This window comes from Dendropsophus ebraccatus, chromosome 12 (genome assembly GCF_027789765.1).
Source record: "Dendropsophus ebraccatus isolate aDenEbr1 chromosome 12, aDenEbr1.pat, whole genome shotgun sequence".
Classification (NCBI taxonomy): domain Eukaryota; kingdom Metazoa; phylum Chordata; class Amphibia; order Anura; family Hylidae; genus Dendropsophus; species Dendropsophus ebraccatus.
Genome location: NC_091465.1, coordinates 51,450,555 through 51,477,163, shown reverse-complemented (window position 1 = coordinate 51,477,163; position 26,609 = coordinate 51,450,555). Strand labels below are relative to the sequence as shown.

The following is a 26,609-nucleotide window of genomic DNA, read 5'->3' as shown; positions in this document are numbered from 1 at the left end:
CTAGGCCACAGGCTAAACCACAGGCTAGACTGACTGTGGCCTACAAGATTATAATATGAGCAGTCCGAGTAGCTGTCCGGACCACCCATATTATAATCTAGTGCAATGACGGGCCAGATGTAATTCAAACTCTAAATTGCCCGATGGGCCAAAAATAATGGCACTACGGGCTAGATTTGGCCCGCGGGTCAGAGTTTGACATGACTGATCCAGATGGTCACTGACAAGCTTCAAACAGGCCAGGACATGTGCTGGCATGAGCAGGAGGGCTTTGCATGCTCTGCAGGATTTTAATACATGATGGCCTAGTGTGTTTTTCGGTAATCTTTGAGACTGTGGTCCCAGCTCTCTTCAGATCATTGGCCAGGTCCTCCCATGTAGCTCTGGGCTGATTCCTGACCTTTTTCAGAATTATCCTTACCCCACGAGACGAGATCTTTCATGGAGCCCCAGACCAAAGAAGATTGACAGTCATCCTGTGTTTCTAATTAGAGATGGTCCGAACCCGCCAAACTCGGCATCGGATTACCGCTGTCTGCCCACTCCGTGCAGTGGGCGGATACAGCGGGAGGACCGCCTGGAAAACTGGGATACAGCCTATGGCTATGGCTGTATCCCAGTTTTCCAGGCGTTCCTCCCGCTGGATCCGCCCGCTGCATGGAGCGGCCAGACAGCGGGAATCATTGCGGATGGTTCGGGTTCGTACGAACTCCGTACGAGCTCTGTTCGGACCATCCCTATTTCTAATAACAGACAGTGATATGTTTTCTAATAATTGCATCAATACTTATTTCTTGCAATAGAATGCTTGAGAAAGGCACTGATAGACTAGTGTGCCGAAACGCGTCGCTATCTTTTAATAAACCTATCTTGGCATTTTTATCTGGCTTGGTGAGTCACATCCATTGGTAGCCTACTGCACACGGCTTACTGACCACCTGGCTCTAATACCTGCGCTATGCTGTCTGAAGGATCGTTTGTGGGCCCTATAGTCTTTTAAGGACCTTACTTCTTCCCGGTGTTGCAATAGAATGCACATTATTTAAAAATCATACAATGCTATTGTCTGGACTTTTATTATAGATTCTGTCTCTCACAGAATCTGTATGTACCAACGATAAAAATGACAGACCTCTCCATTCTTAGTAGGTCGGAAAACCGGAAAAAATTGACAGTGTATCAAATACTTATTTTCCCCTGAGTGCATGGTAGCCTTTACTTTTCACCATTTTTTTTACACACTTGTCTAAAACTTTTTTACAGTACTGTATGTGCTTGATAAATGGAAATAAAAAAAACAACCAAAAGTATATCAGTAATGTACAAATGCTGTCCAAACTATGTCTGGGCCCATTTACTGCCCTTGTAGAGGTCATAGTAACCTGAAGTACTGTCCTATAATGTATGACACCCAGTGTAAGCTCAGTGTGGCCTTGGGGGCTCCGAAGTCTCATCTAGATGCAATTGTAAAACCGTCAAGCAAACTAGAGAATATAAGGTTGATCGATGTTGACAAAGGTAGGAAATGAAGGAAAATGTGCAAGATTAATGAGAGTCATATTTCTAGGAAACCCAATGAATGCTAAGACTCTGTAGTAGATAACAGGAGTAAAATATTTTATTCTGACTTGTGGGTAAACTAGTGGGTATTAGTCTAATGGTCAAACACAGGTCTTGAAAAATAATTTATTCATTCCTAGGATTATGTTAGAGTATTTGCAGCGCTATACTGTATATTCTACCTACACTTTGCTCCTTCATATTAAGTCTTGCCTAGAGCGCACTATGAATATGCATCCTTGTATGCATTTTGCTTAAAGGGAACCTGTAACCCCCACACGCGGGGCGGATCCCACCTGACCCCCGGTAGAACCCCCCCATACTTACCCCTTCCTGCCGGTCCCAATCCTGATGCCAGTCCCTCTCTCGATGCTGGTCCAGGCATGGGGAAATCACCGCCCACTCGTCTGCATGCCCAATATGCAAATTAGAAGAGTTGAGTCCAACGTCCATAGGAAATCACTGCTCCAGTATGGGGGGCTTTATTGAAGGGTCAGGTGGGTTCCAACCTCGGGTGCGGGGGTGACTAAGTGTACTTACTTACTGAAGTGTAAGCCACCATCTTCTCACTTTTACAATATATTATGGTTATTTCTTTGATGCTATATTAATATGTTATATTAAATCATAGATGAAGTATAAGATTGCTAATGTGGTGGGCCCTTGGGTGGGTACATGGTAGCTGGTTGCCCAGTTATGGGCATTTTCACATTACATTCTGCATACCTCTCATTGAATGTATTGGAGGTTGTGTAAATTACATATTCTCAGAAGCTATGCTGTTTATATGACTTCTAAGGCTGGGTTCACACACAGTATATTTCAATCAGTATTTGGTCAGTATTTTGCAACCTCAACCAGGAGTGGATTGAAAACACAAAAAGGCTATGTTCACACAATGTTGAAATTGAGTGGATGGCTGCTATATAACGGTAAATAATTGCCATTACAGTGGTGCCTTGGATTACGAGCATAATTTGTTTCGGGGCCATGCTTGTTATCCAAATCCACTCTTAGGCTATGTTCACACTACGTAAAAGTACGGCCGTTGTTGCCATCTGCAATAACGGCCGTACTTTGTACGGTGTGGAACACTGCCATATCTGCTATGAGATCCGTGCCAGGGCGTAGTATATAGTATATGCTCCGGTCGGGATCCCATACGGCACCGCAAAGAACTGACACGTCAGTTTTCTGCGGCCGCAATTCAGTGAATAGCAGCCACAGAAAGACCTGTCAGTTCACACAATGAAGCGAGTAGCTCCAGCTGCTTGTTTCATTGTGTGCTGTGTAAAGTTCTGATGCACCCGCATCAGAACACTGCAGCCAGAAAGATCATCCGGCCAGTACTGCAGTGCCGCCCGGGATGATCTTTGCAGAGACCGGCCGTTCCCATAACAAATCATAGAAATGCAGACAATTGGTTCCACACCCCAAAAATAATGATTTTTTATTCTAAATAACATGTAAAACAGATGAAACAAACATTCAGAAACAGCAGAATATGTGATCTTATAAGTTACTGTACAGGAATGGAGAGGAGGGGAAACACAACGGCGGACAGAGACTGCAGGGAGCATGAAGGAATATGAGCAGGACATATGTGGGCACATACATGCAGCACTCTCTGTCCGGGGAGAGAGGGGTTACAGCTATGAAGAGATTACCTCACCAGTCCTGTCCCCTGATGTAAGCCCCAGCCTGAAGCGGATTAAAAACTCTTCCAGTACTTATCAGCTGCTTCATGTCCTGCAGGAAGTGGTATTCTTTCCAGCCTGAAGAGCAGGCAAGGTTTTCTATGGGGATTTGCTACTGCTCTGGACAATTCCTGGTATGGACAGAGGTGACAGCAGAGAGCATAGTGTCACATTGGAAAGAATACACCACTTCCTGCATAACTTGAAAGATTGAAAAAACAGCAAATCAAGAATTGAGATTCAAATAGTGGCTTCCAGAGCCGCTCACCTGGGGTGGTCGTGCTATGAGCCCAACACCGCCGATCGCATAATCAATATATAACCTCTTACAGCCATTCCGCGGGCCTGGGGATCCCGGTGGAGAATCAGAAGAAGGTTCAGCAGGCTGGAGGTGGCGCTGACGGCATCCAATGGATTTTACACCTTGAATGATGGGAGTAATAGTGATGGATGTAAAATCAGAACTTTATTGCAAAAAGTACGCGTTTCAAGGCACAGCCTCTTCATCCTGCATGGCATACAGCATATATTTTGGTTGGCATTTTGAGCTGTAAAGAGAATGGTCCAAAACCCAGCTGTTTTGTAATATGGAGTTCCCATAAACTGAAATGAAAATTAAATTGTATTTCCCATTAAGTAGTTTGTTATGACTGTTAAGGACAGAGCCTGAAATGGTTAAGGACCTGGCCAATTTTCATTTTTGCATTTTCGAGCTATAAGTCTTTTATAAACCTTTTTTCTGTTGTTGTTTTTTTTTTTTTTTAGCAAATATGTATAAATGGTCCCATTGTGACTCTTATAACACTTTTATTTTATCACCTCTGTGGCTGTATGGGGTGTCCTTTTTTGCAGAATGATATCTAGTTTTTATTAGTATCACATTTGTGTAGATCGGACGTATTGATCACTTTTTATTATTTTTTATTAATAAATTGTAATAAAAATGTTATATTTAAAAAAAAACGACACAATCTTATCTTTATTATGTGGGCCAGAATGATTGCAAATCCAACTTAGTTTTTTATATGTTTCACAACGTAAATGAAAACCTTAAAAATGGGCATTCCAAAATTGCATTGTTAGGGGTGATCTATTTATCAGATAACTCCCTGGATATCTCAGTCACTATTGACTTCAGCATCTAGGGGGTTACAGTTCCAGAATCTGTGTGATCTCTCATGTGGGTCACTGATGGCAGGGTATCAGCTGCAGATAGCAATCGGCACTCACTCTTGAGGGTGCTCCATATTTTGTTAATGCCGACAGGTCAGACCTTTATGCAATGGGAGAGTGTAAACAGGTAAGATCTAGTAGCACATTTATTTCCTCCCCATTTTTCCTAGAATGAGAATATAACCAGATAGACTGAAGCTTCCACTGCCTTTACATTTTTATTTCCCGTCTGTTTTCCTCGCTTGTTTTATTGGGTTTTTAATTTCCTTAGTGTATTGAACCTTGCTAACCCGCATGTAAACAAACCACTGACAGGTGCAATTTACACTACTCCCATCTTTCTCTAGTGAATGCTTCCTAGGCTTTTTCTCAGTACGTTGTAGTATGTGTACAAACGGTGTAATAGCACATACTGCATAAACAGCTATTTTGCAGAACGCTTGTATAATATCATAGAATGTGTATTTTTTTTTTGTAAAGGCTGGTGAGGGCCATACATCAAAACTGTCATTTCTACAACAAGTTTACATTAATTTCTTGAACAAAGTCATTATAAAGGCAGCAAAAATATATAAATATATGCACCATATCATTGCAATAACTTCTTGTAGCTTAAAGAACTATTGCAATCTCATAAAGTGCTAGGATATGCCATCAATTTATAATAAGTATAGGTCTGACTTTTGGGACTCCCAGCAATCCTGAATGAAGGGTCTGCAAGACTGATTCAGGCCCTTTACAGTCTTTACTTACACAATGTTACCCTCAATTGTACATAGAAAAACTGTAGCCAGCCACATTTACTTAAAGGGGTACTCCAGGGATTTTATTTATTTATTTATTTATTTTCAAATTAACTGGTGTCAGAAAGTTATAAAGATTTACTTCTATTAAAAATCTTAAATCTCCCAGTACTTATCAGCTGTCATATGTCCTGCAGGAAGGGGTGTTTTCTTTCCAGATCTCTGATCTCTGCTGCCACCTCTGTCTGTGACAAGAACTGTCCAGATCAGTAGCAAATCTCCATAGAAAACCTCTCCTGCCGTTTATACTCCAGTCTTATAAGTAGTGGATGACTTGAGGTTTTCAAATAGACATAAATTACAAATCTATACATCTTTCTGACACCAATTGATTTGAAAAATAATAAATAAATAAGAATTTCACTGGAGTGTCCCCCTTAATTGAAGATGTGCTGCAGTTCCCCTGATAGACTGTTGATGCAGCACTGAATCAGCACTGTGGCATCTTCTATCTCATGATGGACGGGGGTCCCAAAGGTCAGACCCCCCCTGATTATAAAGTGATGGGATATTCTATTACGATGCGATTTTCTATTACTTTATGAGATGGGAATAACTTTTTAACCTGTTGTGTATTTTATGGTGCTTATAACTACAACTTTCTTATGGCTTTAATAGTAATTTTATAACTAGTATACTCACCTGATACATATTTGGTAATGTTGGAATTATTTGTCAAGCCTGCTTAGTTAAAAGAGAAGTAATAAAGTAAAAAACAAAAAGCATAACTTCTGGAGTTGTTAGTATTATGAGATTATAGACTATGAGATTATAAATTCCTATTTTACAGCATATTTTGGTTTTATTTTATATATCCATATTGAAAAGTTGGCTGTATGCAGGGAAAAATTAAAAACATGATATACTTCTTTTTTTATTTTCTACAATGACAGAGATCCAACTAGTTCTAGGAAAATAGTTTATTGTACCCTTGGGATTCTGTACTGCAGAGACTTCCCTGAAAAACTTACCCAGGGCACAGAGGGTCAGAAAAAAAATCACAGTCATCTGCTTACCCTGGGCTGCAGCGTCCTGTGCTGAGTGTACAGGGGTGTGTCATTAGGGCAATTCCATAGGCGGTCCACAGTGGCCGTTCTGGTCTGCCCTTGCTTGCTTATGGGTAATTCACTCAAAGTGGCTGGAAAGATTTCCAGAGACATTCTCATCCTCAATATATTAATAAGAATATAATAAGATGTACTAGCTGCAGGGGCATTGCTAGCCATAAATGTCCAGGGTCAAACCCCAAAATTTTTACCAGCTTGGGGGAAAAAGACCCCTTAAACTCACCTGTCACCTGTCACCTCTCGCAGCGTGCATTCTCCTCTGTCATCTTCCACCACAGCCAGTGTGGTACAGAGACACTGCCTGTGCCTGATGTGCCCCACAGCAGCCTCTATCATTCGTCTGTGTGTGCCAGATGCTTTATGGGAATGGTAAGGAGCGTGACCCAGTACAGAAAAATTTTCTGATGAAAACTCTTATGGGGACTGGTGGGGTTTGTGGGCCAGGTCGGCCTTTTAGTCCTAGTCTAGCCTGGCCAGTGATGCAAAAGGATAAAAATCAAATTTCTTTGCACAGAAATTTGATGGTTTGGAAATGTTTGGATCTCTGACTATAACGAGGGAAGAGGCTTATATGATATGGCGATATGAACTCGCCATATCATGAACTAGTAACATGAGTGGGTTTTAGATGGTAACCACTAGGGTAACAAAGTTGCCAACTGCTGATGTGCATAGTGCATAAAAGTAGCCAATTCTCTTCTTCTAGCACCAAACCACATCTGCTATTAAAATCAGCATAAAAAATCTCTGCCGGGTGATTCATGACATGGATTTCTGATTAGTTCCAATTAGAGAAACGATTCAGCATACAAAGCCATGTTGGACAATTGTATGTGTTTCGATAAAGACATTGTCCAATGTAGAAGAACCTGGCTGTCATCGCACAGAGTTTTGACTTCAACCCCGTCCAGCACTTTTGGGGTGGACTAGAACAGAGATTGTGAGCCAGGCCTTGTATTTTGACATCAATATCTGACCTCACAAATGCTCTTCTTGATGAATCAGCAAAAATACCCACAGATACCTTGAAAAAATCTTGAGGAAACTGACAGGGTGGACCAGCTCCTTATTAATGCCAGGATGTTGTAAAAGCTCCTGTAGATATAGTTTGTAGGTGTCACAGTACTAAAGCAAATATTTTCTATCTTTATGTGTTTTAGTGTGGGGAAACCTATAAACTCAATGCAGAGATTGTCCTTGGTTAGGTGTAAGGCCAGAACCCAAAGGCTACAATCAATGCTATCACAAAGCCACCAAAAACATAAAGGAAGATAGTTCTAGTGACTGTTTTTTTCCGACTGACACTTTGTTGCAAAGCGCCATTATTCCAAATAGTAGGAATACTTTTTTACATAGATGCAATCTTGGGTGTGTATCGTATGTGTCGTTTCACGTATTTGATTTCTACCATTAATCTTGTACCTTGATCATGTAACCAATGAGGCTATAGACTTGAGCCCCACATGGGAGCAGTTACCATGTGAATATATAGCTCTCATTACTTCAGAGATGTTTTAAAAAATGTTTCCTAGACATACACTATATTTCAATCCTCTAAACTATTTATGGTGTTAGTATTGCCATAAATATTTACTCCCTTTTACAACATTTTACACTAAGTCAGAGAATCAATCATTGCCATTTGCCATTGTCTGAAATGTGGGTCTGTATTAACTAAATTATTAATGAGCAAATGACAAGTCTCTGGACGTCTGGGGCTGGCAGGAGTAGAAACTGATGTGGTTTTAATGATTTAGGCCACTATGAAACACACAATGACAAATATTCTCCAAGACTATGATAACAAATCCAGGTGATGCAGAACCTCTTTGACTTCCAGGTTTCACTGAGTTGTCATACCATCAACACAGGAGCATAGCTATAGGGGCTGATACATAAGCACCATGCTCTGGGTGCATGAGGGTCTCTCAGTTATATAAAATTACACCAGTAGTATAGGAGCCCGTTTACAGATTTATGCACCAGGAGCTGTATAGGTAACCTCTCAACCTTCTGCCAATGACTTGATGCTCCGTTTGCTGTTTATCATTGCTTGGGATCTGAGCAGCAAGTTACTACTTTTGGCATTATGTCTGTTAACAGTTCAGATGCATTTACAAGATGCATTGCCTATTGTCCTGATTGTTCAAAAACTATCATGACAGCCATGACAGGTTTTGTTTTTACAATCACAATTCCAGGACTAAAGGCTCTATTCCACGGAACAATTATCGTTCATAAACTCGCTCCAACGACCGCTCGTTAATGATAATCGCTTCATGGAATTGGTGTAAACGAGCGAACGACAAAGGCAAAATCATTATACTGTCGTTCAAAAAATTTTTCAGCATGTCGAAAAAAAGTCGTTGGTTTTTGAAAGATAATTCGCTAATCGGTTCGTAAAATTAGAAATCTTTCAGTCGTTCGTAAAAAGGTTTAAAAAAAGTAGGTGTGTCGTATGGTCATGATCACCCCGGCGAAATGACCATGTAACGACTGCAAAATAATCGTTACACTACATATATCGTTCACGTTATGTATTATCGTTCGCTAAAAAAAAATCGTTTAGTGATCGTTAACAAGCGGTCGTTGGAGCGAGTTTATGACTGATAATCGTTCCGTGGAATAGGGGTATAAGCATCTAAAATATGCACTCCAGTTAAACAGATTTCACCGTGCCCCATTCCTAGTGTGCTAACATGCAGATGTTTTTGTTCTTGAGTTTCTTGTTCAGTTATACTGTATGCTACTCATCCTGATTTCGGACCCCATCTCTACCTGCTATCTTTTTCCTCATTCCTGCCTATCACCTCGACTTTACTATTTAAATAGCACTGTCTGCCCTGACCCATGGCCTGACTTTTTGCCATGAACATACTGCACTAACACAGGCTTCAGCCTGTACCTGGACGCTTCTACCTGACGCTTTTTGGACCAGTGCCTTTTGTCACACAAGGCTAATTGACACATACACTGGGACCACTCCTGAAGGTACTGATCTGGTCCCCTGTGGATCACATCCCTGTATAGGGCTTAAAGGGAGTTTGGCATCAGAAAATGACTTATTGTTTAAATGCTTTTATGTTAAACATATTTTTAAAGAAATTTTCCATTTTTCTATCTATATTATAGAACAATCCTGAAATCTTGCAGTTTTTATTCTCACCACTGGGGCTAAAACTAAGCTGATACCTCCTGTTCTATCTGTGGTGATAAGAAGAGAATGCTGTAAAGTGATCTGTACAGCATTGCAGCAACATGTGATACCAGTAGATAGAGAAGACAATTGCAGCTCCCTGTAAAATGGCCTTTTCAAAGGTCACAGAACTCAGTGATGTTTAACATTCAGGGGACAGAGTCTGTCTATTGGTGTCTATGTCCATGAGTCCTGCTGTAAAGCATGTGACTAAATGCTGTTAAGAACAGCCAAGGCAAGATGGCAGCCCCCATAGCAATGTACTAAAAGTGAAATAAAAAAATAAAGTCAGAAAATAGAAACAGATTAGAATAAACAAACAATTTTTAGTATCTGACTCTAATCAGAAAAAGAAAATTTAGGTGATACATTCCCTTTAAAGGGGGAGAACCAGTGGACCACTCAGACATTGCTTGAATAATAATAAAAATAGTCCCCTTTTACCTCCAGCCGTCACTTACATAGTTGCAGACATAACCCACATATGAGTGGCACTTTTTCTGGTTAAAACCAGACCTTTATTCTAATATTTAACAGACTCTTTAATCCCTTCATGACCAAAGTCATTGATGCATGGATGTCGAGGTCACACTGAAGCTGCATTCTCATTGCTTTCTAAGAGTCATAGCGCTTTTATTTTCCAACCAACTGGGCTGGTTGGGGTGTAATTTTTTTTGCCATGATCTATAGTTTTATTGGGATCATACTGGTGTAAAATAAATTTTTTATCTTCTTTTTATAAACAAATTATTTTTAATTTGTATAATGGGAAAGGTGGTGATTTTTATTTTTACATTTTATAAGTCACCCTGGGGGATTATTATATGCAGTCATTAGATTGCATACACTTATCAATTCTATAGTATTATCGACAATCTGCATACTGAGTCTGTCTGAGGGCAGACTCTATGAGAAGATCACCAATCCGACAGGACAGAGGTAAATATTAAACCCCTTTGCCTGTCAGGAAGAGTGATCAGGAGACTGTGGGGGTCATAATCAGTCAGTGACAGGTACTTATCCTGTCACTAACTCCTTTAAACACTGCAACCGATATAGATAGATCGTGATCATGGCTGCACACAATGAAACCCCTTTACAGCACAAACATATATACGTTCCTACTGCATGTGGGATTGCCAGTAGGAATGTATATACGTATTGCTGATGTGAAGGGGTTAATAGCTAATGCACATGGCCATGTTATAAATCCATGTGGTATGATGTCTATAAATTCTAGGATCATTTACCGTACCTCCATGTGTCTTTCCCGTTTTACACATATGAGATAAACAGCATGGTACAATATATTATGGAGTTATTGCCCCCTGGAATCCATGCTTTTAGGTGATAATGCAATGCCTCACAGTTGCACCACATGACAGCACATGGATGGCCTCCAGTTTTGTAGTAGGAGCTCTATGTGGCTATATGTGCATGAACCCTATAGGGGAGAAACCATCAATACCTCTGTCTATCTGAAATTTGTTTGTCATTAGTATAACCCGTGTTTTACAAGAACATAATTCCTCTATGGAGACACAAAAAGCTGATTGCTGACATACTGAATTTCACCAAATGCATCTATAATGCATTAAAATGTTATCCTGAGGCACTCCGAGGCTGTTATTAAGGGTGTATTGAACTCTGATAATGAACCTTGTGCACAAGTGAAGAGCTTCAGGAGAAGTCTGAGGGATACTGAGCACTATCAGATCATTCAAGAAGGAAATCTAACAAGTCGCTGAGAGTCAAAGGCTTCTCCAAAACGGGGTAACAAGGGTGTTACTGAGTAAGGGGACGGCATGAAAGCCTTATAATGAGACTTCTCCATACTGAGAGTTCTTTAATGAGAGCGAACTGTGCTATATGGTGTAAGAGATACATCTATTATGAGAAAAAGATATACTTAAGCACTAGTAGAAGAGCTTCTTCACATGTCTGAAGTATTGCTACAACAACTTCTGCCTATAGGAGCTCTGTCCATTAACTTGTTTACTGTATGTCCATCAAAAGTGTCCTGGGTATGTAAACAGTTTATTTGATGACAGACCAATAATGACCACCCTCTTGGCCTTAACATTTGAAAATAATTTTTGTGGTCAGATTGCCATGAAGATAATGTGTTCAAGCTTCTAATATGTGATTATTATGTCTTAAAGGGGTATTCCTATCTCAACTAATATATTCAAGGGCTCATTATAGGGCTCATCAAGTTAAAAATCTTTGCAATTACATTCATATAGCAAACTTGCCTCCTTCTGATATGCTCCTTGTTGCCATCAGCTCGACCACAAATTTTAAATCAAAGAGGTGGTCGGTACGAATTTCATTGCCCCATCTTTTCTCCTATGACATTGGTGTAGGTGTCTGGCAGCAGCTTTATCTACTCTCCCATTAATAATACATGCAAATAAGCCAAGATGTCCATGTACAAGAATAGGGCAATGAGGAGAAATAGATGTCAGCTGAATAAGCATTAAACAGTAACATAGTTAAGGTTGAAAAAAGACAAAGTCCATTTTAAGAACTAAATCCAATATAGAAGAGAAGGGACATTTCTTTCTTCATACTCTGGTACTCCAGAGAAAAATGTTTTTAAATCAACTTAGTTGTACAGAATTATAGATGACTTGCTTTTATTAGCTGCTGTATGTCTTGCAGGAAGTGGTGCATTCTTTTAAGTCTGACACTCTACTCTTAGGGTGGTATTACACGAAGCGATTATCGTTCGAATAATCGTTCAATCGGTCGTATTTGAACGATTATCTTTAAGTGTAATAGTAGACAACGATTAAACGACGAACGATTGGTCGTTGGTCGTTTAATAGGTTTTGGATCTATTTTTATCGTTTGTCTTTTACACATCGTTCGCACATCGTTCGTTTGAATAAGATGTCGTTAGCCGTTCCCTGTTCATTCGCAAATTGAAAGGGGAGTGTTCTTGAACTTTGTTGCTCCAATTCAACCGATAATCTTTCCGTGTAGTAAAACAAACGATTATTAGGCAACCGCTATTGCGATCATTGGAGATCGTTTATCGTTAATCGTTAATTGAAAAAAATCGCTTCGTGTAATACCACCCTTACCTACCTCCCTGATGAGATTCCTATGCAGTTAGTCGTTTGCTCCACGGTACTGTTAGGAGCACTGGGGCACCCATTAGGAGTACTGCCCGTCCCCATAGCGCCGATCCAGCCCGCTCCATTCATTATCATTAGAAAGGGGCAGGCTGGCCAGGGGCGGATCAGTACTATGGCAGTGCTCCTAACAAGTACGACAGTGCTCCTAATGGTCTCACAGGACCACGGAGCACGTGACTAACTGCACCAGAACGGCGCCGCTAAGGAAGGTAAGAGACGTACCTTCCTCGATGGTGTCTCCTGTGCAATAGGGAAATATCAGACTTAGATCAGGTTAGATTTGTCAGAAAGTTACCAGTCAGTTAATGTATTTAATATGTTGGAAGCAGGAAAAATGTGAGCAACAAGAATCAAAATATGATGGCTAGATGACGAGGATAGGGCATCTCAACATGACAGGTCTTGTGGGGTATTCCTGGGATGCAGTAGTTAGCACTTACCTAAAGTAGTCCAAGGAAGGACAATCAGTGATCTAGTAAAAACAGTATTTCCCCCCATATAGATGAAACGTTGTGATATGTTTATCTCAAACTACTGCTAATCTACTGCATAATCATGGGTCTTGGCATTCATGTGGACGTTGCATTGAGACATATCATTTATCTAAACAGACTGTAGCTCCTTTCCCAACAGCAATGGTATCTTTCTGCAGAATAAAAAGTGCCCTAGTACGTGTAAAAATGTTCGGGATTAGTCTGAGAGACATGGCAAAGACATCAAGGTGCTGATTTGGCCACCAATATTCCTAGATCTTAATTTGGTTAAGCATCTGTGGAACGTGAAGGAAAAATAAGTCTGATCAATGTAGGCCCCACCGTATAACTTAACTGCTAATGTCTATGTCACAGGACACCTTCACAGATCTTGATGGACCAGGACTGTGTTGGTGGCACGAAGAGGTAGTGTGTTATAGCTGATCAAGCTGTGGGGGCTGATTTTGGTAAAACTGTCTCTTAGTAAACATTGAGATGGAACCCAACTTTCTTTTCGAATGACCTGGGAATCATCTTTATCGCTAGTCTTCTAATTGTTAGGCCAAATTGTGCTATTTCAGTAGTGTGAATGTCTACTTTACCACCCACCTTACTTCTCTTTGTTAATTAAAATGTCTTTATGATAAAGTCAGGACAGTATGATTTATTTCACCCCCACACATTAGAAGCGGGAGCCATTATCACCAGCGTCCTCTATATCGACACTCCGAAAAGGTGTCAGGTCAAAAAGGTTCTTCTCTTTAATGAGGTCAATATAATTGTTTGAACATCCTATCACAATGACTAATGCGTGGATCATAAATGATACATGTCCCGACTTCATTCCTAGAGATAATTACCATATTCCCCCATATATTCTAGCAGACTCCTGTTAAGCCCTTTAAGCATCTTAATCATTCAAGGTCACTAATGCGCATAAATATGTTTTATCTTATTATAGTTGTTAAATACTGAACTAGCTAAGCTGATTTTATAGCAGAAAAAGCTAAAACTTCCCAGGAATATTAGGTTCACTTACAAAGGCTTCGAGTCATAATGCTACTAAATGTGTCTGCATAATGAGGATTGTAGATTAGTCGTGAGTGATTTCTTGTTTTCAAGGACTTTAATGGGAATACCAGGTGTTTTATTAAAGCAGTTTTTCACTATTATGGACTTTGGCACAAGGCCGCTGTAAATAATATGTTCTACACAAGCAAGTCTATACCTGACTATATACCGTATCACCACTTCTCTATTCCCCATACACATGCCATGGTAGAGAAATCTAAGCAGAATTCTTTTTGAGTAAGGGGGGACACAAGTTAGGAGGGCTCTCTGTTTACAGAGCATAAGGCAGACCACTGAAATGTGGCAGAGGTGACATAAAGGGGCTCTTTGAGAAAGAGGAAACATGACGTACAAGTGCTCTGTGGTATAGATAGAGGTAGAAGAGCAACACTAAGACCGGGTTCACACTAGCCTAGAACAGATGCATTTTTTACATCTGTATTCTGATGTCCAGGCTAAACCACAGGTTTAATGAACAGAAAAAACAACTGCATGTAGAGGCATGTCTAACAGTTATAAGTCTCTCATTAAGAGGTACACTACTGAAAAGTACATTTCATAGGAATTGTCAAGTTATACATTTTGCAAATACATGGCAAACTTGCCACCGTCTCCTGATATGATGCTTTTTTCCTTCCATTGTTTACAGCCCATTGTCTAAGTGACTGACCACCACTCTGCTCTAAAACAGTAGTTTGGCTGGTGTATATATTGATATAGTTTACATATTTATGTATATTATTTACCATATACACACTATATTATTTATCAAGACTGGCGTACTTGTACTTATATTAGTGAATCCAGCAGGATTCACTAAGATGTGCACTCCTCTTAGTGAATCCGGCCGCCCAGGCGCCTGAACCTGCCCCCGATGTACCAAATCTACACCTGCTTCCACCAGGTGTAGATTTGCATCCTTACTTTTCAGTACTGAGACCCCCCACAAATTGTTAGTTTTAACCGGGTAAAGCATAAAGCAGGATTACCGGAGCATATTGTTATATAGTTTTGTAGGAAAACATTTAGCAGTACTGGTAATTTATTCATTAAAATCTCTGCTTTTCCTGGGTTTTGCAGTCCTTCAGAGTGATTGACACTTATTTCTACATTTACAGGAAAAGTTGCCAACTACTGATGAGGACCGCCTATTGGACTCCTAGGCCAGAATGAGCAGAGATTTATATTCATTAATTATTAGTTGTACTGAATCTTTCCAGAGGGAATTGTATATCGTTCTACTCTGCTCCTTCTGCTCTATAATATGTTGCCAGCAGATTGGACTGCATTAAGTAATTCCACTGCTAATACCTATGTGATTAAGAAAGTCTCATGTGGGGCATTATATATAGATTGCTGTATATATGCAGTATGGAGCGGAACTCTTCACTGGTGTGTGATTATCTTTGTTTTTTTCATGTATATTTTACCAACTATCTTTCCTTATGGTAATGTGACATTGAGGACAATATAGTTAATACATAGGGAGGCATTTATTAAGTCCGGCGTTTTTTACGCCGGACTTAAAAATGCCCCCGCAGCTCCGGCGGTACGGGGATTTATGTAGAGGCGGACTGCCTGTACATAAATCCTGTGCGCGCCGGTGCGCACCGCCGAAAACCTACGCCAGCTGAGGACTGGAGTAGGTTTTCGGCGTACATTTGGGCTCTGAGTCCTCGCCCTCCGTTCCGCCCACTTCCCGCCTACTTTCCGCCCCCTTTCCGCCCCCTGGCGTACTCGGCGGAAAGTGCCGATTTGCGATTATTTTATTCGCAAATCAGCCATTTGCGTATAAAATAATACGCAAATCGGCACTTTCCGCCAAGAATCATCCGTCCGCCGGATGATAAATGTGGCCCATAGAGTTAATACATAAGTTGTAATTTCTTACACCGTCTGCCACAGTAAAAAAGTTGGGATTTGGGAACATGTGCAGCATCTCATGAATTAGGCTGGGTTCACACTGCGTTTTTCCTATCCATTCAACGTATCTATTTTTAATTGGTTACTTTTAACAAACAAAAAAAAACATAGTCAACACTATTTTTGTGTATGTTATAAAGAAGGGATCCATTTGTTTCTTTTTATAATGGAAGTCAATAGAGAAACTGATCCAAACGGATGGCACACAATTGCATCCGTTTTTCCATAAAACGTATACGTTAAATGCAGTGTGAACCTAGCTTTACTGGGTAAAGCTGTGACTACAGTGTGGTTTGACTATAGGTGTGGCCTTTCAAAGTTTCAGTGAGACTTATCTGTAAAGGCCCTATTCCACTACGGACGATAATCGTCCCGTGGAATAGAGTGCAACGATCAGCCGACATCGTTCATGTCGGCTGATCGTTGCAGTCGCTTGTTTTTCAACATGTTGAAAAACAAGCGACTGATACAGCAACGATCTGCTGCCGTCGCTCGGTTGAATGGGAGCATCGGCAGCAGACGCTGCTGTATCCTATGGGCTGCTCGGACGATCAGCGATCACCCGGGCAGCCCCCCCGCAGCCCGTCCCGCACTCACCCGCTTGCTGCTGCCGCATCGAATAGCGGCGGCAGCGAGCGGGGAACAAGGAGCAAACGAGCGCTGAGAGCACTCGTTTGCTCCTCTAAACGACCCGTGAAATAGGGCTTTTAGTTTCAGGGTTACAAGGAAGTGTCATGCGATGCCTACTATTCTATCAGATTGGCTTTAGGCTCCCAGAGGGAAGGAAATATGTACAGCTATAGGCACTTTGCAAGGTCATTTACTGTGTGCAGATATTGAGAGCTAAAGAAATATTGTAGGTAAATCTTAATATAGTTATCCTTTACTGATTCTTTACTATTGCAGCTTCCAGTTCCATATAACCTATGGAAATAATGGGCCTACTGGTAATAAATCCTATGCAGATCCTGTACATCCACTCCTGTCTAAAGAATATAGCTTTACCACTCTTTACAGTGGGGAAAATAAGTATTTAATACACTGACAATTTTGCTAGTTTTTCCACCTACAAAGAGTGGAAAGGTCTGTCATTTTTAGGGTATGTGCACACTAAGGAATAGGCAAGGAATTAAAGAGGAAAGTATTCTGGCCTAAAATTCCCCGCTTAGGGTATGTTCACACTGAATAATACAGGCGGAACTCTGCCGTGGAGCTCTCCGCCACGGAATATCGCCTGCCTCAGTGTGTCAGTGGGATGGCTCGCGCGCCTCTGCTTACGCTGCTTTCCACAGCAGAATTTTGCCTATATTACTCAGTGTGAACATACCCATGGGGCCACTGCCCATTGAGTACAAGAGACAGAATTTACGAGCGTCTGAGAGTCCGCACAGCGGATTCCGCTTGTCGTTTTGTCTGTGCTATTGCTTCAATCGGATTTCTCTTGTGTGTCTGCTCTCCGCTCAAAGAATGAACATATTCATCCTTTCAGTGGGGAGAAGAGGTGCATGAGAAATCCCAGTGAAGCAATAGGACAGGCAGAATGACAAGTGGAATCCGCCACATGGACTCCACTTATGAATTCTGCCTCTTCAACTCAGTGTCTAAGGGCCCTTATTTGGTTCTGGCAGAACAGGAGCATAATTTGAGCAGAATTTGAGTGGAATTCCAAGCAGAATTCAAGCCCCATTGACTGCTATAGGATTTCCCTAGCATATCAATTGACATATCAATTCATATAAAATTCTAAAAATCACATTGGTATTTAGCATTTTATTGCTTAAAATAAGTATTTGATACAACAGAAAAACAGGAGTTAATATTTGGTACAGAAACCTTTGCTATTACAGAGTTCAGACGTTTACCTGTAGTTCTTGACTAAGTCTGCACACACTGCAGCAGTGATTTTGTCCCCCACCTTCTTCTCCAGATATTTTAGGTTTCAGGCTGTAGCTGGGCAACATTGAGTTTCAGCTCCCTTTCAAAGATTTTCTATTGGGTTTAGGTCTGGAGAGTGGCTGGGCCACTCCAGGACCTTCAAATGCTTCTTGCGAATGCTGGAAGGCCCAGCCATGACTCATCTTCAACAGTTGTTGCCTTCTCACCAAGCTGCTTCCTATTGTCCTGTATCCTATCCCAGCCTTGTGCAGGTCTTCCTAAAGAAAAACTTACACGTCTGTGAGAGTCAGAATTATAGTAGGTGATTAGTTATATGGCTGGTTGGTTGGTGAACAGATACCTATTTCATGCAATAAAATGCAAATTAATTGTTTTTTTAAAAAATCATAAAATGTGATTTCCTGTAATTTTTTTAATAGATTTTGTCTTTGGCAGTTGAAGAGTACTTAAAATAAAAATTACAGAACTTTCCATTGTTTGTAGGTAGGAAAACTTAAACTTGCAAAATTGTCGGTGTATCAAATACTTATTTTCCCCACTGTATACTATATACCTGAAAATGAAGTCCCTGATAGACCCAATCATCCACACATCAGAAAGCTTTTTTTTAGTGACGGTCATTTTTAAGCAAAGGATTATGTAAGATAAAAGCTTTACTTTGGAAAAATGTATAGGCTTGTGCTGAAAAGATTAGAATTAATTTTACATATTTTTTGCAATAAATCACTACAATATATTCAATGTCAATATTTTCTGACAATATTTTCAGATATTTGGTGCTTGAACATGTGTCCGGTGGAGAACTTTTTGACTACCTGGTTAAAAAGGGACGACTAACTCCAAAGGAGGCTCGAAAATTCTTCCGACAAATCATATCCGCTCTTGATTTCTGTCACAGCTATTCTATATGGTGAGTAAGAGCTTTTTTATTTTTTCTGTGAGCATTGACGTGAAAAATGTTTCCTAAAGATAGTCTGCATTGAGAAGGTTACAACATTCAGCCTCTAAATCCTTAAAAAGGAGCTGACGGATACTGCAAGAAGCAAAAATGCTTTTGTCAGCTGAATATAAGTGGGAAAAAAAGTGCTAAAATGATGGGGTACTCACACAACCTAATAGGCAGAACCTGATCTCATCAGCGGGCTATGGAATTTTATACTGCTACATTGCCTGGGGTTGTCTAAAATTCTCACAATATTGCCATGACTACCGGCCCAAAATGAGAATTGATAGTCCTTTTTCCCATCTGATGTTCTATATTTGAATATACGAGACTGATTTGAATTTTAAATCCCGTTGGTTTTTAAGTTATTTTTAATGGATTTGTAATATTTAAATATCGAAATTTAGGAAGACTCTGTGTTCACCTGCCTGGGGCTTTGTCTTAGAAGGGAAGTTTTTAGAAAAATAAAAATGGAACCCCTAGAACTTTGTTTCAATGGGGTTATTTCATACAATAAAAAAAAGAAAACCTAAAAGACTAAACAAAATGTGATTTTAGCACTGTCCATGGGAAAACAGCCATTCTCCAGTGTCAATTTAACCCATTTCAGCCTATTCATTCACCTCTCTGCAGCTCTGATCTCTGATCTCTCTAATCATTTTCTGTGGGTGGGCCTAGTGTGATCATGTGACCTGGAAGCAGTTGTATTTCCTAGAAATGTATTGCAGTCGGTAAAGGAGTAGTGAGACAGGAAAAAGAGGGATTTTTTGACTATACTTTGTCTGCCCATTATTTCCAATCCACAATCATTTTCCCTTACTCTCCATCTGGCCAGCCACAGAGACCTGAAGCCTGAAAATTTATTGTTAGATGAAAAAAACAACATACGGATAGCAGATTTTGGTATGGCGTCGCTGCAGGTCGGGGACAGTTTACTTGAGACCAGCTGTGGGTGAGTACAGGTTTGATGAAATCTCAGTTATATTGTATTAATTCATGGATATAAATATGGCGCTTTGTTTAGTACGATGTGTTGTTGCATGTGTGGATCAGGCACTACCAGCTACAGATATAGCAGAGCTGTTTTTGTCACAATCTTCTATAATCATACATCATAGGGGTAACCTATGACAACGTTATACCTGGGAATGTGATGATATAGCCTAATAATGAACACAGGTCTGCTGTATCTGCTTCTGGCTTGTCAGAAGTTAATGGTATACTGTACATGTCATTTCCATTATTTTGTGGTACATATACTTCACTTGATATTTCGGACTTACATTAGCAACATGAATCTACTTAACCAATTCTTCACTTTATCCTGCTGTTAACATCCCTCTTCTTTCTTTCTGTCTTCCCTTTCTCTTGCATTTTTTTCATGCCTTACCCCTTTTGCATCCAGGTCTCCTCACTATGCATGTCCTGAGGTGATCAAGGTAAGTTTTATTGACTTCCATCTTTCCTATGATATTTTTCCTACCTACCTCTAATTTCCTTCAGATTGGTTCTAAGATGACAAGTGACATGTTGTGTAATATATACCTCCAGGGGTTACGTATGGGAATTGGTTCTTTGGTTTTATTTCCAATATGGGAACTCCCATGTTCTCAAGAAAGTTCCTCTTATCACATGATGCTATTGCATATATCAGTGCGTCTCAATTCCAATCCTCATGGCCACCAACAGGTCATGTTTTGAGGATTACCTTAGTATTTCACAGGTGATATAATTATAGTCAGTGCACAGTATTATCACAGCTGTTCTTTGTATGGGATATCCTCAAAACATGACCTGTTGGCGGGCCATGAGGACTGGAATTGAGAAGCACTGGGGTACACAATAGGGTCAAGATGTAGACCTTTCTAAATGTTACTGGTAGGAATGTAGGATTTATTAAACCACTATCTTATCTGTGTCTGTTCATATATTGATTGTTCTCAAAAGTCAAAGTCACTATGTCCTATTGGGGTAGATAAATGTCTTTAAAAAAATCCAGTCTGACACTCGCGATGGATCAAATAACCTCCTACTCAATTGCTTTTGAGTGCTTGATTCATCGTTGGGTAATTGCATTGCCGCTCTTGGGATCAGTGGAGGGTACCAGCAATATGAATCCCCAAGGATCAGCATGCAATCCTCTATCCTATGGCACGAATAGCTGAACAGATTCATATACATAACTGTAGTAAAAGATTCAGCATAACAAGTAACTTATTCATCTAACCGTTTTCTTTTTCTGGTCTTGGGAGCCCAGTGGGCGGGCCTAGTCAGTGATTGACAATTTTCTATATATGCTCCCTCCAACAAGGAAGACTGTCAGTCATTGAGTAGGACCACCTACTGGACTACTAAGCCCAGATTGAGAAGAGTGTTAGATGAATAAGTAGCTAGTTATGCTGAATCTTTTCCCACAATTATGGTCTTCCTGCTCTATAGCATGCTGTATACTAGTTGTGTGTTCTTTGCATACATATCTCATGATGTGATGGATAAGCACATTAGGCCAGTGTAAAAGAGGCAGATTTAGGGGGATTTGCCCTTTAAATTGAATGATGTAATACGTCTAATAGTGACTCACTCAGGGCCGGCTTGAGTGAATGGCTGAATGATTTGCAGACGGTGTATGTAATATGCCATGCTGCCAGAGATAAAAGATTTGCAGACATCATGGATTATAAGGTGTCATGCAACGTGACACATATGGTATGAGAGAGGCACTGATATGACATGCAGTGACACGCTGCACTGACACACTGCTGAAGGCATGCTGTGGAGCTGTGTAGGTAATCAGCGCCATGCACTAGTTCTATGGAGAGCCGGGCATCTAAGCAGCTGAGCTGTTGTGACAGTCTGAAGATGCCAGGGTAGAGTCATTCCGAATTCATTCCCCGCCACAGCTGATCTGACACTGGCTTGTCTCTATGCCAAAAGAGGCCGCAGCTTTGCATCACTGAATTTTTATAGTTATTACGGCTCAATAAAAGACCTCTCCTGGATATTATAGACCGCTATATACAGCTGCATATACTAAACCCTGATCATTCTGTGGTTATATTACCTAGGGTATAGAAAATTAAGAGAAGTAGTTATTGGCATTAAATGACTGATCACTAAAGTTCCTAAACCTCGTTCCACATCTAATCTGCTCCTGACAGCATCAGGGATGGCCGTCATGTAAACTATGTACTTATGGATCCTGGTGACATTCATTTACAGGGAATGCTTATAAGATTTACTGTGTGGTTTGATGGTTAATGGAAATGCCATTGTTTCCTTCTTTGGAGATAACTTTAAAGATATTGATTTGAAATTCAAAATGGTTACCCTGTTCTCCATATGCTGTGCTAATAGCTTGCATTCTGAGTATATCTGGCATTTACAGTATGTAAGATCATATAGGAGAGGGCAATTTTCTTCATATAAGTGACATTCAAAGGGAAACTGACAGTACAGCTATACATATATAAGTGCTGCCAGTTTCCACTTACCTATTAAGTCCACACTGTGTAAATACTTTTATCTTCGTTCTCTGATTTGGCGTGGTTGTTAAAAATTATCTTTATTTCACAGTAAGGCAATGTTCACACTACGTAAAAGTATGGTCGATGGCAACAACGGCCATACTTTATGCAGTGTGGAACATTATCTATATTTCTATGGGATCCCGTATACACATCGTATGGGCTCCGGCCAGGATCCCGCGTGGACCCGCAAATAACTGAGATGTCAGTTTTCTGCGGCCGCAATTCAATGAATTGCGGCCGTAGAAAGACTTGTCAGTTGACACAATGAAGCGGTTGCTTCATTTTGTGCATTTGGGAGGTTCTGATGTGGGCGTGCGCTGATTAGAACCCTGCGGCCGGAAAGATCATCCAGCCGGTACTTAAGTACCGGCCGGGATGATCCGGGCAGAGACTGGCCATTTCGTGACCCATCTGGGTCACGGAACGGCCATTCTCATACGTAGTGTGAACATAGCCTAATAGTGTCAGAGAGTCGGGTCTGTGACACTTTTTGGGCCTGCCCCTCTCTCGGACCATGGCTCTGTCATTATGCCGCTCCCGACTCCTCTAAGAATGTTTGACAGACGGCTCATCTTCAGCAGCATGGGATTTCAATGTGACTAAAGATGTGCAGACTGTCAATCACTTTCAGGGTAGACGAGGGTGGCATAATGACAGAGCCATGGTCTGAGAGCAGGGCAGGGTCACAGATTCGTATCTATGACACTGTCACCATGAAATAAAGATTGTTTTTACAAACACGCTCAGAAAATGAAGATGAAGGTATCAACACAATGCCCACTTAGGTTAAGTTCACCCTGAGTAAAACAAGCATGTAAATTTTTTGAGCGGAGAGTGGAGGCGCGCTATACATCACATTTAGGCAGTGAGGTAGGAAGCATTCCAAACAGAGTCCACGGCATGGGTTCCGTTCGGAATTTCTGCCTCTTTTACTCAGTGAGAAGGTACCCTTAACAGGTAACTGGAAACTGGCAGCACTGGTATATGCATGGCTGTGGATCCTGTGGATCAGGAGGGTCAGGCTAAGGTCCAAGGTGTATCACATTTACTGTCAATAAGAGAAATAGTACAGTAACACCGGGCCAGGATAGATGGAGAAGAGATTTTAGGTGTGCATGCCAGGACTTTAATTTGCACACATGCACTCTATGAACCAGACCCCACCGTAGGTTGATAGACAGCATAGTGGTGGCTAGAAAGTAAGATTAGGGCAAGGACAGGGACCCAGCGGCTGTGAATGCCAGAAGAGACTGTATGCTGGCGGGGTCTAACCACTGGCGTTACAGAATGTAATAGTTGTCATAGAAGCACTAGGAGTCTGCAGAGTATTTAGTAAACTTTCTACAGGGTCCAATGTACCACAACCTGCAGCGCTCTCTATAAGAAATGAGCCAATGAGAAAGATATCGGCAAGAAACAGAAGCTGTTCTGAGAGCAGAGGTGAGGAGCGGCATGCCAATAGTAACAGAAGGGAAGGAGACACCAGCAAGTGTAAACAATGAGGACATGTGCTCCAGCCGAGATCACAGAGGACGGGAACAAAGAAGAGGAGGAGGGCGGCGCGGGACAAAACCGCAATACATCATAAACTGAATGAGAAGGCCGCTGTAGGCATAGCAATGAAAGGACAGCCGGCCATATGATAACAAATATGGCCACACAAGGACAAAATATCCCTTGCCATACAGCTAGCGTTAATCTTGGAAACATGTGGGTTGCATGTTTTGATTGCATTGTGCAGTGTGCCCTCCAGATACTGGCAGCAGTGCCTACTGTGGGCATGTCAGTAATATACCAGGCAGTCATAGACAAAAGGCACACACATTCTAGTCTGCTATGTGCTTGACAAATAATGAAATAATAAAGTATAATCTACAGGAATATATATATATATATATATATATATATATGTATTGCAAGTTCTTCATGTGTCCTTCTTCCCCTTCTCTTAGTATTAATGATTCTTCCTATACCCTAAGGGTACAAACCCACTTGACGTATTTGCTGCGTGAATCAGTCTTAAAAATAAGCAGGCAAAACGCAGGTTGGCTTTATACAATTGTTCTGCGTTTTTGAAGGGTGAAGCTACATGTGTTTTTCGCACAGGTTGTTAACAACTGATGCTTTGCTAACAACAAGCTTCACGCTTCAAAAATACGCAATTGCGTATTTTAACGCAGAACAATTGTATAAAGCCAACCTGCGTTTTGCCTGCTTATTTTTAAGACTGATTCACGCAGTAAATACGTCAAGTGGGTTTGTACCCTAAATATGTAACTATGAATTGCCTCTAATATTATATGTATGTATGCCAGGTATGGGGGACAGTTATTACTCTGCACTGCGAAATATGCTGGTTCTATATAAATAATAAGATACCCAGGTCAACAACAGGGGGCTGAAATAAAATGGCAATCTGCAATGCCCATACATTGTGAGGCTATGTTCAGATGCTATATGAATATCGGCCGTTCTTTGACACGGCCACTTTTCGCAGTGTCAAGCAACAGCCGATGTCTCAGATGTTCACCAGACCAATACCAGGTGAACATCACTTCATTTTATTTGTAATGCGGACACATTTGGGTGTGCCCGCACTTCAATAAGCCATAGCACACAATGTAAAGTACAGCTAGGAGCCGTATGTTCAATGAATAGCGGCTGCACAAAATAGACCTGTCAGTTATTTTGGGCAGCCACATAGAACACCGGCCATAGTGTATACAGTGTGTATACACTATGGCTGGTGTTCTATACACTACAATGTAATCGCACACTGTCAATAAACAGAAGCTGTTTTTGCAACTTGCAATAAATATACCAAGTGTGAACATGGCCTTAAAGGGAACCATTCACCCCGTGGCCCCGGCAGAAACTGACATACAGTGACATAAAGGTCAATATACTTACCACATCGCTCCCGGTCCCGTCCCAGATCCCGTTGTTGACACGGAGAAATCGCAGATTCTTTTTCTCCCGCCCATTATGGTAATGAGCTGAGATGAGTCCAACATCCATAGGAAGCGACGAACGAGTCCAACTTATTCATGAGGTCCTCTTCTCGTCGCCGCCCATCCACGCCTCCTGGAACTTGATTGACGTCTTCAGTCTTCTGACGAATTCCCGCGCAGGCGCCGTTGCGATGGTCTCGTCACCTCTTATGCGCCTGCGCGGAGCGGTTTCAATTGTGAACTGCGCATGCGCCGAAAACGACTGACACGGCGCCTGCGCGGGATCCGGTAAGAAGAAAGAAGACGAGGAGGAAGAGGACCCGGCGTCAATCAAGTGTCGGAGGCGGGGAGAAGGCTGGACTTCGGACCCGGCGGCGCTCATTACCATAATGGGCACGAGAGGAAGAATCATCGATTTCTCCGTGTCAACAACGGGATCCGGGACGGGACCGGGAGCGATGTGGTAAGTATATTGACCTTTATGTCACTGTATGTCAGTTTCTGCCGGGGGCCACGGGGTGAATGGTTCCCTTTAAAAGGGTTGTCCAGCAAAAAAAAAAATCTTTCAAATCATCTAGTGTCACAAAGTTATATAGATTTGTCTTTACTACTATTTAAAAATCTTAAGTGTTGCATTACTTATCAGCTGCTGTATGTCCTGCAAGAAGTATTGTTTTATTTACATTCAGACACAGTGTTCTCTGCTGACATTACTGGCCGAGACAGACACTGTCCAGAGCAGAAGTTTTCTATGGGGATTTGCTACTGCTCTGGACAGTTCGTGACAGAGGTGGCAGCAGAGAGCACTGTTTCTGAATGTAAATATAACAACACTTCCTGCAGGATATATAGTACCTTATGTGTACTGGAAGAAAAGAGATTTTTAACTGGCCAACTCCTTTAAGCTTTCCAAAGCTATCATCTCTAACTATCCCTCAATCCTTGAATTACTTATTACCTTAAAGGAGAAGTCCGGCGAAAATTATTTTTTTATATGTTATTACTTATGGAAAGTTATACAATTTTCTAATGTACATTAATTATGGGAAATGCTCATATACTGCTATTTCCCTTAATTTAGTGTATCAGGAAGTGTTAGAATTATCTCTGAAGCAGTGACGTCACGACCAACGGTGTAATTCCTATGGAGTGTCCAGCAAGGGGCGCTCTATATATAGAAGTCAAT

At 41.0% G+C, this 26,609-nt stretch overlaps 1 protein-coding gene across 3 annotated transcripts in view; it reads left to right on the top strand.

Annotated features, from left to right (window-relative positions):
- Positions 1-26,609, top strand: part of BRSK1 (BR serine/threonine kinase 1) — a 227,696-nt gene that overhangs the window by 152,790 nt on the left and 48,297 nt on the right. For all 3 annotated transcript variants that reach the window (XM_069947613.1, XM_069947612.1, XM_069947611.1), the window contains exons 4-6: positions 18,772-18,912; positions 19,781-19,897; positions 20,351-20,384. In XM_069947613.1, the coding sequence (XP_069803714.1) occupies positions 18,772-18,912; positions 19,781-19,897; positions 20,351-20,384 (292 nt within the window). The remainder of the gene's footprint in view (positions 1-18,771; positions 18,913-19,780; positions 19,898-20,350; positions 20,385-26,609) is intronic.